The sequence below is a fragment of the Protobothrops mucrosquamatus genome, unplaced genomic scaffold, assembly GCF_001527695.2.
Source record: "Protobothrops mucrosquamatus isolate PMUCROS unplaced genomic scaffold, P.Mucros_1.0 scaffold4230, whole genome shotgun sequence".
In the NCBI taxonomy this organism is placed as follows: domain Eukaryota; kingdom Metazoa; phylum Chordata; class Lepidosauria; order Squamata; family Viperidae; genus Protobothrops; species Protobothrops mucrosquamatus.
Window position 1 is genome coordinate 51,860 of NW_015390149.1, and position 22,149 is coordinate 74,008.

A 22,149-nucleotide genomic window follows, 5' to 3' on the forward strand; every position below is an offset into this window, starting at 1 on the left:
CCGCGCCCTCAAGACATGGTTGTTCCAGCTTGCGGGACTGGCCTAAGGGATTTTAAAGGGGTTTTAATTACTTTTAATCAGATGAGTTTAAATATTTCTTTTTAATCAATTTTAATAGGTGTACTATATGTTTGTATTTTATCCAATTGTTAGCCGCCCTGAGTCCGCAAGGAGAAGGGCGGGATATAAATGTAATTAATTAAATAAATAAATAAATAAATAAATAAATAAAGGTGTGGGAGCAACCGTTCGTGTTGAGGATTGAGTTTCTGTGAACTGTGTTTTTTTGCCTTGGACTCAGGACTATGAATAATAAAAGGGAATTGGTTTTTTCCTGTGGTTCCAGACTGCTTGTTGGAAGAGGGGTTTCTCCTTGTGAGCATAACAAGGACTCATGTAGGCTGGGACAGAACACCACGATCGAAATAGATGAAGGACCTCATGGCATGTATAAACGAGACCTGGATGTGACCTGAGAGGAATGTTCCTTTCTTAGAAATATGCCCACTTGGGCATCATTTGGTGTCATTACAAGTTGGGGGTGAGGAGCTATTGCCATCCAGAAAGTCCTTTTAGCTATCAAAGACTGCTCTGCAGAGATTGGAGATGAAGACTCACTGAAGTTGAGCTGGTGGTGTGTCCAATTCATCATGGAATTAACCCAGGTCAAAAACTGGCTTACACACCAAGATTAGATCAGGGTTCTGTCATAGATTCATTGTGATTCAATCCTGATATATTAGGATCAATAGGAATCCACTTGGAAACCTGTCTTTGCTAAAATCTTAGTTTGGAATCTTCATATTTGCCAACAAAACACTCAAAATATATTGATTCTTTTGCTAAATTTCAGAAAAAAACATTTAATCATTGCCCTAGCCTTGCTATGGTTTACATTTTTTTGTATATGTGTGTGTATGTGTGCGAGCGGGTGAGCATGCAGGGGGTGTGTGCATCTCTCACCCCTTGCAGCCCTGTGCCCTCAACAGAGTCCTTCTGCGATGGCAGACTGCAAACTAATGAAAGCTGGTTTTTTGGGAGTACTTGTTTCTTTTTCTCAACATGCCGCCGATTGCATCGTGCCCTGCCCCCCTCGGCTCCCACCCCCATCCCCGTGGAAGGCTGCAAGAAGCTCCCATCACAGCTTCTCTCACCCCTCCCGTTCTTTTCCTTCCCGATATCACAGCGTGGCCTGCAAGAGGTGAGACTCCCCCCACGCGTGCATACACACACAAACAAACACACGGGTAAGAGAGAAGCTGAGAGCCATGCAGAGGCCCTTCAGGCAGAGGCGATGGGGAGGAGTGGTCAAAATGAGAAGCCTCCTGCCTGGAGACTCTGACAGTTTAAAAAAATGAACCCGTGTAGCGCTCAAAAGGCAGTCCCTTCCCCAGCTTGCTCCTTCCTTCCTCTCTTCCTTCCTCCCCTGCTTCTCTTTCCTTCATGCTCAGGAAAGGATGGCGGGAGTGGGAGAGATTGCCAGCACTGCCGTTGGCCATGCTTCTGCAGGTCATTGCTATTTCATACAGGCAGGGGCAGTCCCGGTGAAAGAGAAGCCTGCTGGCTGCGAGGCGAGGTCAGCGAGCAGGCGTGGCGCTGATCTACTGGCGGGGGCCATCAAAGCCAGAGCGCACTAAGCCTTAGATCCACGGAGCAGCCCTGGAGCCAGCGGGGGCCTCCCCTGCCGTCTCTGTCCAGCCCCCTGGGGGTGCACGGAGAAGGTGGTGAGCGTGTAAGTGCTGGCTTCCAGGGAGAAATAGAAGTGCTTCTCCTACCTTTTTCCTTTCTCACGGATTAGCAGGGACGGTCAGCTGCGATACTGGGCGCTCGCCATCTTTTCATGTGCCCAGGGGCATGATGGGGCACCCGTTCGCTAGCACTTTCCCGCCAAAACCATCTTTTATATTATCTCCTCTTTCCCACCTCCTCCTTTTCTCTTCAGGGCACCTCCAGCTCCTGGAAATGCTGATCAAGTGGAGCCTGGCACTAATCCTGAGGCTTCTGCTGAGCCCCAACAGCCCTGCAGCTCCAGCTGTCTCTCAGGCTTGTGCAGTGCTGCTGCTGCTTCAGCTCATTCCTCTCCCCCTCCGGTACCACCTCTCTAGGACGGTCACGTACCACCTGCCAGGTGGCAAACTACCACTTGGTAAGGCCACACTTGGAATACTGCATCCAGTTTTGGTCACCATGATGTAAAAAAGAGGCTGAGACCCTAGAAAGAGTAGAGAGAAGAGCAACAAAGATGATTAGGGGACTGGATGCTAAAACATATGAGGAATGGATGCTGGAATTGGGTATGTCTAGTTTAACGAAGAGAAGGACAAGGGGGGACATCATAGCAGGGTTCCAATATCTCGGGCTGCCACAAAGAAGAGGGAGTCAAGCTATTCTCCAAAGCGCCTGAAGGCAGGACAAGAAGCAACGGATGGAAACTAATCAAGGAGAGAAGCAACCTAGAACTAAGGAGAAACTTCCTGACAGTTAGAACAATTAACCAATGGAACAACCTGCCTCCAGAAGTGGTGAATGCTCCAACACTAAAACTTTTAAAGAAGAGACTGGACAGCCATTTGTCTGAAATGGTGTAGGGTTTCCTACCTGAGCAGGGGGTTGGACTCGATGACCTCCAAGGTCCCTTCCAACTTTTATCATTATTATTATTATTATTATTATTATTATTATTATTATTATTATTATTATTACTACTACTACTACTACTACTACTACTACTACTACTACTACTACTACTACTACTACTACATACAGTAGTATACAACAATATTTTTACTCTTTCAAACCCTGGTCTGTCTTTAAATCCTCTCTGCGTTTTTCTCTCTTGTTTTTCTTTATTAATGGACAGCAAGTAAAGCGCTGGCACCTTCCCAACATTGGTCTTGGCTTATGCGATGTCACGTTTTACGACCGCATCACTTAGTGATGGGAGTTCTGATCCAGATTCCATTCCTTAACCAATGACTTACCTGTGTAAGTGGTCCTCAACTTATGATCACAATTGAGCACAGAATTTATGTGGCTAAATAAGACATTTGTTAAGTGAGGTTTGCCCCATTTTACGACTTTTCTTACCACATTTATTAAGTGAATCATTGTAATTGTTAAATTAGTAACATGGTTGTTAAGTGAATCTGGCTTCCCCATTGACTTTGCTTGATAGAAGGTCGCAAAAGGTGATCACATGACCCTGGGACCCTGCATCCGTCATAAATGTAAGTCAATTGTCAAGCATCCAAATGTATATCACGTCACCATAGGGATGTCGTAAGCTTGAAAAATGGTCATAATTCACTTTGTTCAGTGCGGTTGTAAATTTGAATGCTCACTACACGTACTGTTGTAAGTCGAGGACTACCTATATTGGAATTCAACATAATTCAAGCACAAGCAATAGAACAAAGTCACATATATATCAATGTATCCTGGGTGAAAAGAGTTTCAGGACGATGAATTCCTCTCACAAACGAAACCAGAATGAGAAGCCGTGAAATCCATGTTCAAATATGTTGAAGCATCTTGAAGCAGTGGTTAGAATGCAGTTTTGCAGGCTACTTCTGCTGACTGCCAGCAGTTTGATTCTCACAGGCTCAAGGTTGATTCAACTTTCCATTCTTCTGAGGCCAGTAAAATGAAGATCCAAATTATGGGCTGACTCTTTAAACCATTTAGAGTACAATAAAACACTATCAAGCGGGATATAAGTTTAAATGCTATTGTGATTTTGCCTTTCTATGATACGATAAGAATAAGGCAATGTCTAAATTCAATTTAAATAAATTGGATTTATTTAAAGTTAATTGGATTCTAATTATATTTGAGTAAAATTAATTTTGGATTTAAATAAAATTAAATATTACCGGTATGGTTATTCATAAGACTTTTTAAAATTCAAGTGTATTAAAGACTGAGAAAAATTTGCTGAAAAGGACCAGGTTATTGGCAAGAGAGAGATGCTATTTGCATTCTTTTAAATTGCTTCTTAGCTCTATTTCCCCATTTCTTTATTTCATTAATTTAGATGAATCTCTTTGTTGTTCTTGCATTGTCACCTCCAAATCCAGACTAATCTCTTCAAACCACAGGAGTTTTCAGCTCTTTTGGCTAGAAGAAAATTGGTATTTTCTTTAGTGCAGTTGCCTTACTTTGTCTTCAAAATTCCTGCTCATATTTCCTGAGCTGTATTCCCTATTGAATACCGAAATGAGGCCATTTTCCTTTTTCCCCTCATGGAATTTGAACTTTATATGTACTCCTCAAGGTTTGCCTTCCTGCATTTTGTAATTCCACCTTTTCTCCAGTCACCAATGAGACACCATTCATTTCTCCATCATGGACCCTTGTTTTGAGGTAAAATTTCTAAAACTTCCATGATTTGAGCTTTCTCTCCATTTTGGAACTTTACTTTTGATGCCGTTTCTTCAGGATTATTCTCATTTTTGCTGCTGCCACTTGCTGTTTTGAACCACAGTTGGCTGCCCAGAGACAAGAATTTGAAAAGGCAGCTGTAATAATTGAACTCACCAAATAAAAAAATGAATAAAAGTCTTAATTTTCCTAAGCCTTCACTTCCTATTTTGAGACTCTGCCAGCCCGTTTATCTTCCCTCACTTCAGGACTGAGTTTGCCAACAACCACATCACACAGCCGGGGCTTCAAAGAGCGGCTCCTGTTTCTTTTGGGCCGCCACAGAGATTTTGTCAATATTCACAAGATGGCAGATCGTTCTTAGACATTAAAAAAGGAAAGTCTAGAAAATGTTGCCTGCTGAAGACAGGGAATGTTAGAGCAGTGGTTCTCAACCTGTGGGTCGGGACCCCATTTGGGGTCGATCAACCATTTCATGGGGGTCGCCAAGCAAGGCTGTCCGCCATTTTTTTTGTCTGCCATTTTTCCCCCTTTTTCGGCGGGTGCCTTACCTCCCTTGGGCTGGGCCAGCTGGTGGTCGGCCTGCTCCGTCTCTGCCGCTTGCCAGCTACGCCTCGGCCGGCGCAGGGGGCAGAACCACGCATGCGCGGCGCTCCCGGGCAGGGAAAGGCCTCGACTTACGACCGGTTTAGTCCTTGACTTACGACCGGTTGGGGTCGCGGCATTAAAAAGGTTGAGAACCACTGTGTTAGAGGGACCCTTTCCTTCTACTCCAATGCCCATCATCCCAGGCCCGCATGGAAAATGATCATCTCCCCTATTCCCTTGCAGCGTCTATCTAGCGTTGCATGCAGGATCCACCAGGGGGCTCCCTGGGCTGTCGTTACAAAGCCCTCACCTGCCCCCGCTTCAGGAGAGAACTGAGCATGCGCTCTTCCAGCAGGTCAAGAGACATGCTCGGTGCATTTTCCAGAAGAGGCTGATGGTGTTTCTGCCCTTCCTACGGGTGCGATTCTGCTCTCTCTCTCTCTCTCTCTCTCTCTCTCTCTCTGCCTCCTCCCCGCTGCGAGCCTTAGGCTAAGCCTTCCCATGATTCCCAAAGGCTGCAAGGGAGCTTTGCACGGACGGAGATAAAAATCTGACTCCGGAGTTCAGTAAGTGGGGAGACGTTTCTTTCACGGGCTGGACTGTGCATGGAGACAACCAAAACTTCATCAGGTTCGGAGGCGTGGGAAGGGGGGAGCCCGGGGTCCCATGTTCCCCTGCGGCCCCCCTGTGCATGCACGGGCCAGGCAGGGAAGAAATCAAAGCTCCGGACGCGCTGCGTTGCCTCCAGGAAGAAAATCAGGATCGCCAGAAAGGTCGGAGCCATTCAGGATTAGGCTAAAAGTGGGGAGCCTGTTTCAAGGAGATGCGTGAATGAAAACATCATGTTAAGCTGGTTTATTGATTCGGGTATTATTCTGTTTGCATTGAATGGTGGTTTGTTGATTGTGATTTCTCAGGTAGCCATTACAGTTTGGGCCAGGAGTTTAATGAGGTTCTGCTGGCTAAAGTTACACGGGAAGTTCAAATATTGATACCTATTAAATCGATTTAGAAAGCCACTCATCTCAATGGCTATTTGTGACCTGAGACATTTATGATCTGGATTGTACAGAGGTTACTTTTCATGCTGCAAGTAGCCATCAGAATTATTTGAATAAATAAGTAGGAATAAGAAATCAAAAACATATTTTAAATTTATGCATCCAAATTGTTTAGTCCTTGAAAGAAGTTAATCCAGAAGGTTACTACAGATTTTTTTCCACACAGAGATACATCACTACCTACAAAGATTTCACCTCCCTTCCCAGATATTGGTGGGTTCATAAGAATTTCTTCTTTCAGTTTTTGTGTGTGTTCAGTTGTTAAGTTGGTCAACCTGTATTTCTGGAATTTTCTTTTGTTTTCCATTTCAGATATATAAGTTGGAAATCTTTCCTGATTGCTCTTGAGTCTTAAATATCTTGTGTGGGAAGAGGGCTAAATGGACTTAGGAAATTTTGACATACCTCTTCTGATTAGGAAGACCTGTGCAGATCCATCAGTCTGCCCACCTGGAAAAAGCTCTGCAGTTGCTCAGTCTTGGAGCTGTGAGATGAATGAAGCAACTCCTGGGCAGAAGAACCAAGAAGAGGAAGCCAACAGTTCAGAGGTCCAATGCTGTCACTTCAGAAAAGTGCAGTTCCAGGAGGGGAGGGGTCCCCGAGATATTTGCAGTCAGCTTCACCGCCTTTGCTGTCAGTGGCTGCAGCCAGAAATACACACAAAGGCCCAAATGCTGGACCTGGTGCTCATGGAGCAGTTCCTGGCTTTCCTTCCACCAGAGATGGAGAAATGGGTGCGCGAGTGTGGAGCGGAGACCAGTTCCCAGGCGGTGGCCCTGGCCGAAGGCTTCTTGCTGAACGTGGATGTGGAAAAGATGCAAGAAGAGTTCCAGGTCTGAGAATATAGTCTTAACAGGTCTAAAGAGGATCACTCTCAATTTGTCAATTCCTTTCTGTCAGAGTTTTCTTGAATTATTAACTCCTAAAGCGAGTTGTTCCAGAGGATATATTTGGGGCAATTCTTTCATTCTGTTTCAGGTTTCAACAATGGACATTGTAGTAGTTTGAAGCTGCAGTATGATAATTCATTTCTATCTCTGTGCTCTTCCTTTGTTTCTCCTATCACATCATGTCCAGAAATCCTTGAAAGCTGCGACTGAGTATCCCAAGGGGGGGAAAGATTCATCCAAACCCTCTCAAGAGCTGCTGTTCGGGGAGAACTTCCAGAAAGGTCAAAGTCAGGACATCACGCCAGGTAACAGAAGGTCTTTCTGTGTGATATGAGATTTCAACATTTAGCTGATTTCTTTAGCTGCATCTCATTACAATCTCTGACTTTAACAAATCTGCTTCCCCCATTTTTCTCTCTCTCACAGAGAGTAGAAAGCTGTCCATGGAACTTGTAGACTCACCTCCTCTTTGTGGTGGAGCTGAAGGATTGGCTGAACCTCTACTTCAGGTAAGGAGAAGAAAAATTGGAAAAGTCCTTGTATCATGGATGGATTTCATTTTGTTCTAGAGTTCAATGTATAAAATTTCTGTTTCTAAGCAATATAAATTTGATATCCGGTCATTGAACATTCATGCTCAGCTTAGCCTACCCTCTCTCTTCTGAGGGGATCCTTTGTGAGATGCTTTCTCCTCCTGCTTTGCCATCAGATTTCATTGACCAGACAGTTGGAGCATTGGGGCTGTTCCTTCTTTCTCCCAGGGTCATTCTCACATACCATTACAAAAAAATCCTTATTTTGCCTTTTGAAAAGCATCTTTGGGACAACTGTGATCTGGTGATTGAGAATCTCCATAGATACTAAGTGGATTTAAGACCCAACTACCAATTGACCAAGTAAACTATTTTAGTTGGCTACGCTGAAAGGCATTCCAAATACCTCCAACTAGATCCAATCTGCTTCAATTATTTTTTCAGCCAAAAGCGGTGAGATCTCACTTTGAATTCTGCAGAGGATGCCCATTTTGTTAACTAGATCTCTTTCCTAGAATTAATGGAAGAAAAACCTCAAATTATTCTTGGGATTATCTGTTAATAGGGAAATTTCTTTTCTTCTTCAGGATGTTGTGTCTTTTGAGGAAGTGGCCGTGTATTTCTCCAAGGAGGAGTGGTCTCAGCTGGACCCTGCCCAAAAAGCTCTTCACGGAGAAGTCATGCTGGAGAATTCCAGGAATCTGGCTTCTCTGGGTAAGAATCCCTGTCTGTACTCGGAAACATAGAGAAGTGATGGGGTGGGGTGGGGGCTTAGATGATATTTCTGATAAAAACATCATTTATTGATACTCTGCCTTTATTTTTTGTAAATAATAAAGCTATCGGACAAGCCCAATATTCCTTCCTCTTGTTGTTTTCCCCACAACTACAACCTTGTGACCTGGGCTGAGCTGAGGGAGACTGGCCCAAATTCACCAAGCCAACATTCATGCCTAAGGCAGAACTAGTACTTCCGGGCACCCAGTTTCTAGCCTGGTGCCTTAACTGTTTGACCAAACTGACTTTATGGAAGAAGGAAATTTATTGGAAGAAAAATTGAAAAACCGCCTTGCCCTCCTTTTACATAAAGGAAATGTTTTTGTTTTTTAAAAAAAATGCTTTCTGCTGATAAAATACAAAATATTCATTTCCATGCCATAGAAGATATTAGCCAGAATGTGAGGGACAGGCTGCATGCAGGGATGGTGTGGCCTCTCTTGAGCAAAGGTCCTGCCCACCAGGGGTTCAGTATCCACTCCTGACCCTGGTCACTGGCTCCCCGATGGGTGTGAGCTGCTATAAGCAGGACTGGATTTAGCCCTGAGAGGGATGTTCCCTTCCTAGAGATGTGCCCACTTCTGTACAGAGTTTAACAGCCTAAGTTGAGGGTGGGGAGCAGAAATTCCCCTTGGCTTTGAAAGATTCTGCTCTGCAGACAAGTGGGGATGAGACTTTCATTGAAGTTTGGGACTGGGTGGATATTTATTTATTATTTATTTATTATTTGAATTTATATCCCGCCCATAATACAGTATTCAGTGCACTTAGGGAGTAAGTGGCACCATGGAATAGTCCCAGGTCAAAGTTTAGATCAGGAAGAAAAGGTTTGATTGTTCCCCTATTCTTGCTACAGTTTTCATTTTTTTTCATTTTCAAGGTTTTAATGGGCAAGAAAATAAGAATTGCAAGGAAGAATGCCAAATGATCCATTCAAAAGAGGGAAAAGGGAAGTTTTCAGATCAGATACAGTCAAAGAGTGATGAAACAAAGAAATCACAAAGTGGAATGAAAAAAGGCTTTCCGAGGGTCAGTTGGCTTCATAACCATACAAGCATTGATATGAGAGAAGAACCATATAAATGCATGGAGTGTGGAAAGACCTTTACTCGTAGCAGTAATCTTAATTCCCACAAGAGGATCCACACAGGAGAGAAGCCATATCAGTGCCTGGAATGTGGAAAGACCTTCATCTATAGCAGTCGTCTCAATTCCCATAAGAGGATCCACACAGGAGAGAAGCCATATCAATGCATGGAATGTGGAAAGAGCTTTACTTGTAGCAGTCGTCTCAATTCCCATAAGAGGATCCACACTAGAGAGAAGCCATATCAATGCCTGGAATGTGGAAAGTCCTTCTCTTGCAATTACTTTCTTACAATACATCATAGGAATCACAAAGGAAAAAGACCTTATAAATGCATGGAGTGTGGAAAGACCTTTACTCGTAGCAGTAATCTTAATTCCCACAAGAGGATCCACACAGGAGAGAAGCCATATCAATGCCTAGAATGTGGAAAGACCTTTACTTATAACGGTAATCTTAATTCCCACAAGACGGTCCACACAGGAGAGAAGCCATATCAGTGCCTGGAATGTGGAAAGACTTTTACTTGTAGCAGTAGTCTCAATTACCATAAGAGAATCCACACTGGAGAGAAGCCATATCAATGCATGGAATGTGGAAAGACCTTTACTTGTAGTGGTACTCTCAATACCCATAAGAGGATCCACACTGGAGAGAAGCCATATCCATGCATGGAATGTGGAAAGACCTTTACTTGTAGCACTAACCTCAATTCCCATATGAGAGTCCACACTGGAGAGAAGCCATATCAATGCATGGAATGTGGAAAGAGCTTTTCTTGTAGCAGTAGTCTTAATTCCCACAAGGCCGTCCACGTAGGAGATATGCCATATAAATGTGTGGAATGTGGAAAGGGTTTTAGGTGGAATTGTGATTTTGTCTCCCACAAGAGAAGCCACACAGGGGAGAAGCCATATCAATGCATGGAGTGTGGGAAGAGCTTTGCCTGGAGTTCCACTCTTTCTTGGCATAGAAGGATCCATACACGGGAGAAACCATATCAATAAAGGAAGTGTGAGAAGAGCTTTGAAAGAAAAATTAAAAAACTGCACAGGTTTCCTTTTTTGTATAGAAAATGGATTTCTTTCACAATGCTTTCTCCTGATAAAATACAAAATACTCATTTCCATGCCATAGAAGATATTAAGAGGAATCTGAGGGGAGGGTTGCATACAGGAATGGTATGACCTCTATCCTTCCCCCTCAAGAATGGGCCTCTTACTGCAGCCTCGGTAAAATGTTCCGTGATAGTTTTTTGCTTTTTTATTATTCTCTGTGATTCACTTTGTGTTTCAAGAGACTAACTGTTAAGCATCAAGCAATGTTTTTTTAATGGGGAGCTTTCTGTGACTATACCCCCCCAGAAGAGATTGTCATCAAGGAAATGGCAGCTATCTCTAAACAATGGAAAAACAAAAACAAGAGGAGGAGACAGCTGCGAAGAAGGGGTAAGCCTGCAGAGATTTTGAATAGACTAAGGAAAAATGGAACAAAAACCTATTCCTTCACTCTTTTGCTAATAAGATGGATGAAATACTTCTTTTAAACATATGCAATTCTAATTTTTACAACTCAGTCGCCCTCTGCTTCACTGAAACCTGGCTAAATGAGTCAATTGATGATAGCAGCATGCATTTCCCAGGATTTCAGATACAGAGGGCGGACAGAATTGCAGAAACATCCAGTGTAAAAGAAAGGAATGGCGTCTCTACTTCTATATCAACATCTGATGGTGTAAAAATGTAACCACACTAAAGAAATTCTGTGATGTGGACTTAGAGACATTAATTATCAATTGTAAACCATTTTATTCTCCATGAGAGTTTTCCTCATTCATTCTGTTTGCAATGTATTGTTGGAGGAAAGATCTTCATCATGGTTCATCCAAGCTGGGAATAAACATGGCAACTGCTTTGGGAAGAAGGTTGTACTTTATTGGAGAGGAGAGCCAGACAGGAAAATGGTTCTGGCAGCAAGAGAAGTGAAAAAAAAGGGCTTTGCACATGTAGGGAATAGGTTTTTTATACCCTCTGGAGCCTTTTGTTTGGAGTTATTTCCTGTTCCTGTTTTGAGGCTATTTCCTATGTCATGTATTCTGACCTGAGTTTGGGTGTGCCCTTTGGCCTTTGTGAGTTAATCCTACCATGTCCTGTCTCAGGTGGGGTATGCAGATTTTAGGTCTTTGTCTTCTTAATCTAGCTCCAACTTTCCTGATGGTTTACATCTGCATTTGTACAGAGCTGGTTTCTGCTTGGGGGAGGCAGACTTGGGGCTATTAAGAAAAACTGGGCATGCTTACTAGAGGCAAGAATACTTTGTCTAAAATTTAGGACTTGGGGAGAATCAAGAAGGAAATCACCTCCAGGAAATCTCAGAACGAGCTTGGTGTCCTTCTCTTCCTGGGCTTCCCAGAAATGAGCACCTGTCCTGCCACAGTGGCCAAAAACATTTGCCCGTTTGAGGTGTGGCTCGGTATATGAATAACAACAGAATCCAGCTGTTGTGCCTTGATAAGCTTTTAACGCGTTTATTCAGCTGCAGCCAAGAAGGTTTCACACACAGATCTGTAGGACACAGATAAACCTCCAAGTGACCTCAATGACTCTCTAAAAGAATTCAAATGACCAGCTGTTTGCAAGGAATATAAATACTTCCATTCCACACCATTCAGTCAGAGCTGAAGAAGCTTCTTGGATGAGAAGCGAAATGTCTTCAAAGAAAAACAAGAAAGTCCAATTACTTCCTGAAAAAGCCCCTTTGGGACAGCCATTATCTGGATGACTGAAAATCTCCATAGACTTCCAGGGTTTGGCATTCACTCCTGAGCCTGGTCACTGGTTGCTCGACGAACTGAGCTATTATCAAGCCCTGATATTATGGAAGACCAGCTTGGTGTATAATAAGAGTGCTGTTAACCATGTGTTGTGATTCCTCACCAGCCAGTGGACCTGGCAGCTGAGTCTGAGGAATCAGAGGAGGAGGAGGGGCCTGGAGTGACATCAGAGTTAGTGGAAGGCTGTGAGGAGCTCCAAGACTTACAGTGACAAGCCTGGCCCCTCTACTCGCGCTCAGGCTGAGACACAGCTGTGCTGGGAGTCTGAGTTGGACAGTGATGAATCACATCTGTGAGATATCCAGGATGCACGAAAACGCCGGCAAGAAAAGAGAGTAGTTCAGAGGAATGCAACGGGGTGGCTCCAAATGCAAAGGAGAAGGCATTAGGAAGCCAGGCCTTGGCTGAATAATAAAAGGGAAGGTGTGGGAGGTGGTGGTTGCCAAAGGCAACCCTTCGTGTTGAGGATCGAGTTTCTGTGAATTGTGTTATTTTGCCTTGGACATTGACTCAGGTCTGTGAATAATAAAAGGGAATTGTTTTTTTCCTGTGGTTCCAGCCTGCTTGTTGGAAGAGGGGTTTCTCCTTGTGAGCATAACAAGGACTCACGTAGGCTGGGACAGAATACCATGATCGAAATGGATGAAGGACTTCATGGCATGTATAAACCAGACCTGGATGTGACCTGAGAGGAATGTTCCTTTCTTACAAATATGCCCACTTGGGCATCATTTGGTGTCATTACAAGTTGGGGGTGAGGAGCTATTGCCATCCAGAAAGTCCTTTTGGCTATCAAAGAATGCAGAGATTGGAGATGAAGATTCTTTCACTGACGTTGGGGAGCTGGTGGGGTGTCCAATGCACTTTGGGAGTTCATGGCACCATGGAATTAACCCAGGTCAAAAACACACCAAGATTAGATCAGGGTTCTGTCATAGATTCATTGTGATTCAATCCTGATGTATTAGGATCAGTAGGAATCCACTTGGAAACATGTCTTTGCTAAAGTCTTAGTTTGGAATCTTCATATTTGCCAACAAAACACCCAAAATATATTGATTCTTTTGCTAAATTTCAGAAGAAAATATTTAATCGTCCTAGCCTTCCTATAGTTTACATTTGTGTGTGTATATGTATGTATGTGTGCGTGCGGGCAGGGTATGTTTGCATCTCTCACCGCTTGCAGCTCCATGCCCTCAACTGAGTCCTTCTGCAATGGCAGGCTGCAAACTAATGAAAGCTGGTTTTTTGGAGTACTTGTTTCTTTTTCTCAACATGCTGCCGATTGCATAGTGCCCTGCCCCCCTCGGCTCCCGCTCCCATCTCCCATCACAGCTTCTCTTGCTCCTCCCGTTCTTTTCCTTTCCGATATCGCAGAGTGGGCTGCAGGAGGTGAGACCCCCCTGCGTGCAAACACACACACACACACAAACACATGTGCGGGTCCCTTCAGGCAGAGGTGATGGGGTAGGGGTCAAAATGGGAAGCCTCCTGCCCTGAGGCTCTGACAGTTTAAAAAAACGAACCTGAAAAGCGCTCAGAAAGCAGTCCCTTTCCCAGCTTCCTCCTTCCTTCCTCTCTTCCGTCCTCCCCTGCTTCTCTTTCCTTCCTCCATGCTCAGGAAAAGATGACGGGAGTGGGAGAGATTGCTAGCACTGCCGGTGGCCATGCTTCTGCCAGCCGTCGCTATCACATGTAGGGAGGGGCATTCCCGGTGAAAGGGAAGCCTGGTGGCTGCGAGGCGAGGTCAGCGAGCAGGCGTGGTGCTGATCTCCTGGCGGGGGCCATCAAAGCCAGAATGCACAGGGCAGCCCTGTAGCTAGTGAGGGCCTCCCCTGCCGTCTCTGCCCAGACCCCTGGGGGTGCACGGAGAAGGTGGCGAGTGTGCGAGTACTGGCTTCCAGGGGGAAATGGAGGCGCTTCTCCTACCTTTTTCCTTTCTCAGTGATCTGCAGGGACGGTCAGCAGTGATACTGGGCGCTCGCTACCTCTTCATGTGCCCAGGGGCAGGATGGGGCACTCGCTCGCTGGTCCTTTCCCGCCAAAACCTCATTTTATACGCTCTCTTTCCCCCCTCCTCCTCCTTTTCTCTTGAGGCCACCTCCAGCTCCTGGAAGCGCTGAAGAGCTGGAGCCCAGCACTGGTCCTGAGGCTTCTGCTGATCACCGACAGCCCTGCAGCTCCGTCTGTCTCTCCCTCAGGCTTGTGCAGCACTGCTGCTGCTTCAGCTCATTCCTCTCCCCCTCCGCTACCATTTCTCTAGGACGGTCACGTACCACCTGCCAGGTGGCAAACTACCACTGATGGTACGCGTACCACTGGTTGAAAAGCCCTGCCCTATGAGACACTATTCTCCCATTCATTTCTCCACCTTGGCCCCTTCTTTTGAGGTAAAATTTCTAAATCTTCCATGAGTTTGAGTTTTCTCTCCATTTTGGAACTCGTTTTCTTTGATGCCTCTTTTTTCAGGCGAGATAATTCTCATTTTTGCTGCTGCCACTTGCTGTTTTCAACCACTGTTAGCTGCCCAGAGGCATGAATTTGAAAAGGCAGCTGTAATGATTCAACTCACTAAATTCCTCACCCTACACTCCCTGTTTTGTGACTCTGCCAGCCCCTTTATCTTCCCTGACTTCAGAGCTGAGTTTGCCAACAACCACATCACACAACCTGGGTTTCAAAGAGAGGCTCCTGTTTCTTTTGAGCTTCCACAGAGATTTTCTCAATATTCACAAGATCGTTCTTGGACACTAAAAAAAAAGGAAAGTCTAGAAATTGCTCCTTGCTGGAGAAAGATAATGTTAGAGGGACTCTCCATCTCATCATCCCAGGCCCACATGGAACATGTTGATCTCCCCTACGCCCTTACAGCGTCCATCTAACATTGTGCACAGCATCCACCTGTGGGCTCCTGGGGTAGCTGTTTGAAAGGCAGGCTAGCACTCACGCGCCCCCGCTTCAGAAGGGAACTGAGTATGAAAGATTTCACCAGGTTGAGAGAAGCGCATAGCATTTTGCAGAAAAGGCTGAAAGTATATCTGCCCTTCCTACAGAGTCCAATTCTGGTCTCCCTCATCCTCCCCCCTCGCTGCGAGCCTTAGGCTGAGCCTTCCCAGTAGTCCAAGCGGCTGCAAGGGAGCCTTGCACAGATGGAGATCAAAACCTGACTCCGGAGTTCGGTAAGTGGGCTGGACCGTGCATGGAGACATGTAAAACTTCATCAGGTTCGGAATCGTGGAAATGGGGGAGTTCAGGGTCCCATGTTCTCCTGCGGCCCCTGCTCTGTGCATGCACGGGCCAGGCAGGGAAGAAATCAAAGCTCCGGACGCACTGCATTGTCTCCAGGAAGAGAATCAGGATCTTGCTAAGTTCCAATAGTCAAAGGCCTTCTCTGCATGTAGAAATATTCCTGATTGTTTTCCATTATATTCTTTCAAATATTCCAAAATATCAAACACAATTATCACATTATTCTTCAACCATTTTTTTTAGGTGAAACCCCCCCAACTTTATTAGTGGTTATCTGATACCTCTTGCTGTTGCCTCAGGATTTCTATTCTGGTATTGGGCCAAGTGTCTGGACCGAGCCTTTTTTCTGGCTGTTCTACCTTTTACATCCCTGAGAAAAATTTGCTGAAAAGGACCAAGCTATTGGCAAGACAGAGATGCTAATTGCATTCTTTTTAAATTGCTTCTTAACTCTATTATCCCATTTCTTTATTTCATTAATTTAGATAAAGCTCTTTGTTCTTGCACTGTCACCTCCAAATCCAGACTAATCTCTTCAAACCATGGGCGTTTTCAGCTCTTTCAGCTAGAAGAAAATTGGTATTTTCTTTAGTGCTGTTGCCTTACATTGTCTTCAAAATTCCTGCTCATATTTCCTGAGGTGTATTCCCTATTGAATACCGAATACTTTTTTCTTTTTCCCCTCATGGCATTTGAACTTTATATGTACTCCTCAAGGTTTGCCTTCCTGCATTTTGTAATTCCACCTTTTCTCCTGTCACCTATGAGACACCATTCATTTCTCCATCATGGATCCTTGTTTTGAGGTAAAATTTCTAAAACTTCCATGATTTCAGCTTTCTCTCCATTTTGGAACTTGTTTACTTTTGATGCCGTTTCTTCAGGATTATTCTCATTTTTGCTGCTGCCACTTGCTGTTTTGAACCACAGTTGGCCGCCCAGAGGCAAGAATTTGAGAAAGCAGCTGTAATAATTGAACTCACCAAATAAAAAAATGAATAAAAGTCTTAATTTTCCTACCCCTTCACTTCCTTTTTGTGACTCTGCCAGCCCTTTATCTTCCCTCACTTCAGGACTGAGTTTGCCAACAACCACACCAGACAACCGGGGCTTCAAAGAGAGGCTCCTGTTTCTTTTGGGCCGCCACAGAGATTTTGTCAATATTCACAAGATGGCAGATTGTTCTTAGACGTTAAAAAAGGAAAGTCTAGAAAATGTTGCCTGCTGAAGACAGGGAATGTTAGAGGGACCCTTTCCTTCTACTCCAATGCCCATCATCCTAGGCCCACATGGAACATGATGTTCTCCCCTACTCCCTTGCAGCGTCGATCTAGCGTTGCATGCAGGATCCACCAGGGGGCTGCCTGGGCTGCCGTTACAAAGCCATCACCAGCCTCCGCTTCAGGAGAGAACTGAGCATGCGCTGTTCCAGCAGGTCGAGAGACATGCTCGGTGCATTTTCCAGAAGAGGCTGATGGTGCTTCCGCCCTTCCTACGGGTGAGATTCTGCTCTCGTGCTCAGTAAGTGGGGGGACGTTTCTTTCACGGGCTGGACCGTGCATGGAGACAACCAAAACTTCATCAGGTTCGGAGGCGTGGGAAGGGGGGAGCCCAGGGTCCCATGTTCCCCTGCCGCCCCTGTGCATGCACGGGCCAGGCAGGGAAGAAATCAAAGCTCCGGACGCGCTGCGTTGCCTCCAGGAAGAAAATCAGGATCGCCAGAAAGGTCGGAGCCATTCAGGATTAGGCTAAAAGTGGGGAACCTGTTTCCAGGAGATGCGTGAATGAAAACATCATGTTAAGCTGGTTTATTGATTCGGGTATTATTCTGTTTGCATTGAATGGTGGTTTGTTGATTGTGATTTCTCAGGTAGCCATAGCAGTTTGGGCCAGGAGGTTAATGAGATTCTGCTGGCTAAAGTTACACTGGAAGTTCAAATATTGATTGATTTACCTATTAAATCGATTTAGAAAGCCATTCATCTCAATGGCTATTTGTGACCTGAGACATTTATGATCTGGATTGTACAGAGGTTGCTTTTCACCCTGCAAGCAGCCATCAAAATTATTTGAATAAATGAGTAGGAATAAAAAATCAAAAACATATTTTAAATTTATGTATCCAGATTGTTTAGTCCTTGAAAGAAATTGATCCAGAAGGTTACTACAGATTTTTTTTCCACACAGAGATACGTCACTACCTACAAAGATTTTCCCTATCTTCCCAGATATTGGTGGGTTGATAAGAATTTCTTCTTTCAGTTTTTGTGTGTGCTCAGTTGTTAAGTTGGTCAACCTGTATTTCTGGAATTTTCTTTTGTTTTCCATTTCAGATATATAAGTCGGAAATCTTTCCTGATTGCTCTTGAGTCTTCAGTATCTTTTGTGGGAAGAGGGCTAAATGGACTTAGGAAATTTTGACAGACCTCTTCTGATTAGGAAGACCTGTGCAGATCCATCAGTCTGTTTTGGAGCTGGATTAGAGACCAGAGAGAAGATGGAGGGACAACGCCCAGCTGGAAAAAGCCCTGCAGCTGCTCAGTCTTGGAGCTGTGAGATGAATGGGGCAAGTCCTGGGCAGAAGAACCAAGAAGAGGAAGCCAAGAGTTCAGAGGTCCAATGCTGTCACTTCAGAAAAGTGCAGTTCCAAGAGGGGAGGGGTCCCCGAGATATTTGCAGTCAGCTTCACCACCTTTGCTGTCAGTGGCTGCAGCCAGAAATACACACGAAGGCCCAGATGCTGGACCTGGTGCTCCTGGAGCAGTTCCTGGCTTTCCTTCCCCCAGAGATGGAGAAATGGGTGCGGGAGTGTGGAGCAGAGACCAGTTCCCAGGCGGTGGCCCTGGCCGAAGGCTTCTTGCTGAACGTGGATGTGGAAAAGATGCAAGAAGAGTTCCAGGTGTGAGAATATAGTCTTAACAGGTCAGAGTTTTCTGGAATTATGAACTCTTAAAGCGAGTTGTTCTATTCTTCCAGAGGATATATTTGGGGCAATTCTTCCATTCTGTTTCGGGTTTCAACAATGGACATTGTAGTAGTTTGAAGGTGCAGTATGGTAATTCATTTCTATCTCTGTGCTCTTCCTTTGTTTCTCCTATCACATCATGTCCAGAAATCCTTGGAAGCCACGACTGAGTATCCCAAGGGGGGGAAAGATTCATCCAAACCCTCTCAAGAGCTGCTGTTCGGGGAGAACTTCCAGAAAGGTCAAAGTCAGGACATCACGCCAGGTAACAGAAGGTCTTTCTGTGCGATGTGAGATTTCAACATTTAGCTGATTCTTTAGCTGCACATCATTACAATCTCTCTCTTTAACAAATCTGCTTCCACCATTTTTCTCTGTCTCACAGAGAGTGGAAAGCTGTCCGTGGAATTTGTAGACTCACCTCCTCTTTGTGGTGGAGCTGAAGGATTGGCTGAACCTCTACTTCAGGTAAGGAGGAGAAATGTCGGAAAAGGTCCATGAATCTTGGATGGATTTCATTTTGTTCTAGAGTTCAATGTATAAAATTGCTGTTTCTAAGCAATATAAATTTGACATCCAGTCATTGAACATTCACGCCCAGCTTAGCCTATCCTCTCTCTTCTGAGGGGATCCTTTGTGAGATGCTTTCTCCTCCTGACCAGACAGTTGTGAGCATTGGGGCTGTTCCTTCTGTCTCCCAGGGTCATTCTCACATACCATTACAAAAAAAATCCTTATTTTGCCTTTTAAAAAGCATCTTTGGGACAAGTGTGATCTGGTGATTGAGAATCTCCATAGATATATATATCTAGTACTATTACAATCTCTTTTAACACCTTCATGAAGGTGTGGATTTGGCGTATGTTGGTTCCTCAGTTGATAAAGTAAGCCATTGGCAAAAATAGGTGTGTTTTGTCAGTATTTTGCATTGCCCACCCTAGGAAGAATTGGATCCACTGATAATTAGTGGATTTAAGACCCAACTACCAATTGACCAAGAAAACTATTTTAGTTGGCTACGCTGAGAGGCATTCCAAATATCTCCAACTAGATCCAATCTGCTTCAGTTATGTCATCAGCCAAAAATGGTGAGATCTCACTTTGAATTCTGCAGAGGATGCCCATTTTGTTCACTAGATCTCTTTCCTAGAATTAATGGAAGAAAAACCTCAAATTATTCTTGGGATTATCTGTTAATAGGGAAATTTCTTTTCTTCTTCAGGATGTTGTGTCTTTTGAGGAAGTGGCTGTGTATTTCTCCAAGGAGGAGTGGTCCCAGCTGGTCCCTGCCCAAAAAGCTCTCCACGGAGAAGTCATGCTGGAGAATTCCAGGAATCTGGCTTCTCTGGGTAAGAATCCCTGTCTGTGCTCGGAAACATAGAGAAGTTATGGGGTGGGGGTGGGGGCTTAGATGATATTTCTGATAAAAGCATCATCTATTGATACTCTGCCTCCTGCTGTTTTCCCCACAAGAAGAACCTTGTGACCTGGGTTGAGCTGAGGGAGACTGGCCCAAAGTCACCCAGCCAGCATTCATGCCTAAGGCAGAACTAGTACTCCCAGTCACCCAGTTTCTAGCCTGGTGCCTTAACAGTTTGACCAAACTGACTTTATGGAAGAAGGAAATTTATTGGAAGAAAAATTGAAAAACTGGCTTGCCTTCCTTTTTACATAAAGGAAATGTGTTCTTTTTTTAAAAAAAAAAAAGAAATAGTTTCTAGTCATAAAATACAAAATGTTCATTTCCATGCCATAGAAGATATCAGCCAGAATGCGTGGGAGAGGCTCCATGCAGGGATGGTGTGGCCTCTCTTGAGCAAAGGTCCTGCCTACCAGGGGTTCAGTATCCACTCCTGACCCTGGTCACTGGCTCCCCGATGGGTGTGAGCTGCTATAAGCAGGACTGGATTTAGCCCTGAGAGGGATGTTCCCTTCCTAGAGATGTGCCCACTTGTGTACAGAGTTTAATATTAGCCTAAGTTGAGGGTGGGGAGCTATTGCCATCCAGGAATTCCCCTTGGCTTTCAAAGATTCTTCCCTGAAGACAAGTGGAGATGAGACTTTCATTGAAATTCGGGACCGGGTGGATATGTTGCTAACCTAGCATGATACAATGTCCAATGCACTTAGGGAGTACGTGGCACCATGGAATAGTCCCACGTCAAAGATTAGATCAGGAAGAAAAGGTTTGATTTTCCCCCTATTCTTGCTACAATTTTCATTTTTCTTTTCCAAGGCTTTAAAGGGCAAGAAAATAAGAATTGCAAGGAAGAATGCCAAATGATCCATTCAAAAGAGGGAAAAGGGAAGTTTCCAGATCAGATACAGCCAAAGAGTGATGAAACAAAGAAATCACAAAGTGGAATGAAAAAAGGCTTTCCGAGGTCCAGTTGGCTTCATTACCATACAAGCATTGATATGGGAGAAGAATTATATAAATGCATGGAGTGTGGAAAGAGCTTTAATAAATCTGATCATCTTATTTCCCATAAAAAGACACATTTAGAAGAGAAAACATATACCTGCAAGGAGTGTGGAAAGACTTTCTGTAATAATCACTCTCTTAGAAGTCATGAAAGAAATCACAAAGGAGAAAGACCTTATAAATGCATGGAGTGTGGAAAGACCTTTACTCGTAGCAGTAATCTTAATTCCCATAACAGGATCCACACTGGAGAGAAGCCATATCAATGTATGGAGTGTGGAAAGACCTTTACTTGTAGCAGGCGTCTCAATTCCCATAAGAGAATCCACACTGGAGAGAAGCCATATCAGTGCCTGGAATGTGGAAAGACCTTTACTTGTAGCAGTCGTCTCAATTACCATAAGAGAATTCACACTGGAGAGAAGCCATATCAGTGCCTGGAATGTGGAAAGACCTTTACTCGTAGCAGGAATCTTAATTCCCATAACAGGATCCACACTGGAGAGAAGCCATATCAATGCATGGAATGTGGAAAGACTTTTACTGGTTGGAGTAGTCTCAATTACCATAAGAGAATCCACACTGGAGAGAAGCCATATCAGTGCCTGGAATGTGGAAAGACTTTTACTGGTTGGAGTAGTTTCAAGTACCATAAAAGGATCCACACTGGAGAGAACCCATATCAATGCATGGAATGTGGAAAGAACTTTATTAGTAGCACTAGCCTCAATTCCCATAAGAGGGTCCACACACTGGAGAGAAGCCATAACAATGCATAGAATGTGGAAACACCTTTACTTGTAGCAGTAAGCTCAATTCCCATAAGAGGATCCACACTGGCTAGAAGCCCTTCCAATGCCTGGAATGTGGAAAGACCTTCTCTTATAATTACTCTCTTACAATCCATCATAGGAATCACAACGGAAAAAGACCTTATAAATGCATGGACCGTGGAAAGAGCTTTAGTCCTACTGATCGTCTTAATTCCCACAAGAGGATCCACACAGGAGAGAAGCCATATCTGTCAAGCTCCACGGGGCTTGCCATTCGCTGGGGGGGGGAGTCGCAAAGCCCGCAGCAGCCGAACACCGCCATAGCCGCCCAACAGCAGAACGCCACCGCAGCCACCCAGCTCTCCTCCAGCATCGCTCCAGCCAGCAGGTACGACCCACCCCCCTCCCCTCGTTTCTCCGTGCTGCCGCCTACCTCGCTCGGGTCGCAGAGGCCTCAGTCGGCGTCGCCCAGCGCGAGGGCGAGGCGGGGAGCATGCAGAGACCTGCCGTTTGCCACGAACCAGCCTGGAATCCGGAAGTCGGCGAGTGGAAGCCGCGGAGGGCCAGGGAAGACCGCGGACGTCGGGG

At 44.7% G+C, this 22,149-nt stretch overlaps 1 protein-coding gene across 1 annotated transcript in view; it reads left to right on the top strand.

Annotated features, from left to right (window-relative positions):
* Positions 1 to 21,729, top strand: part of LOC107298737 — a 73,490-nt gene extending 51,761 nt beyond the window's left edge. Inside the window, 2 exon segments of the mRNA XM_029286603.1 lie at positions 9,297 to 10,339; positions 20,738 to 21,729. Of these exon segments, the coding sequence (XP_029142436.1) occupies positions 9,297 to 10,339; positions 20,738 to 21,567 (1,873 nt within the window). The 3' untranslated portion in view covers positions 21,568 to 21,729.
* Positions 21,730 to 22,149: the final 420 nt, after the last annotated feature.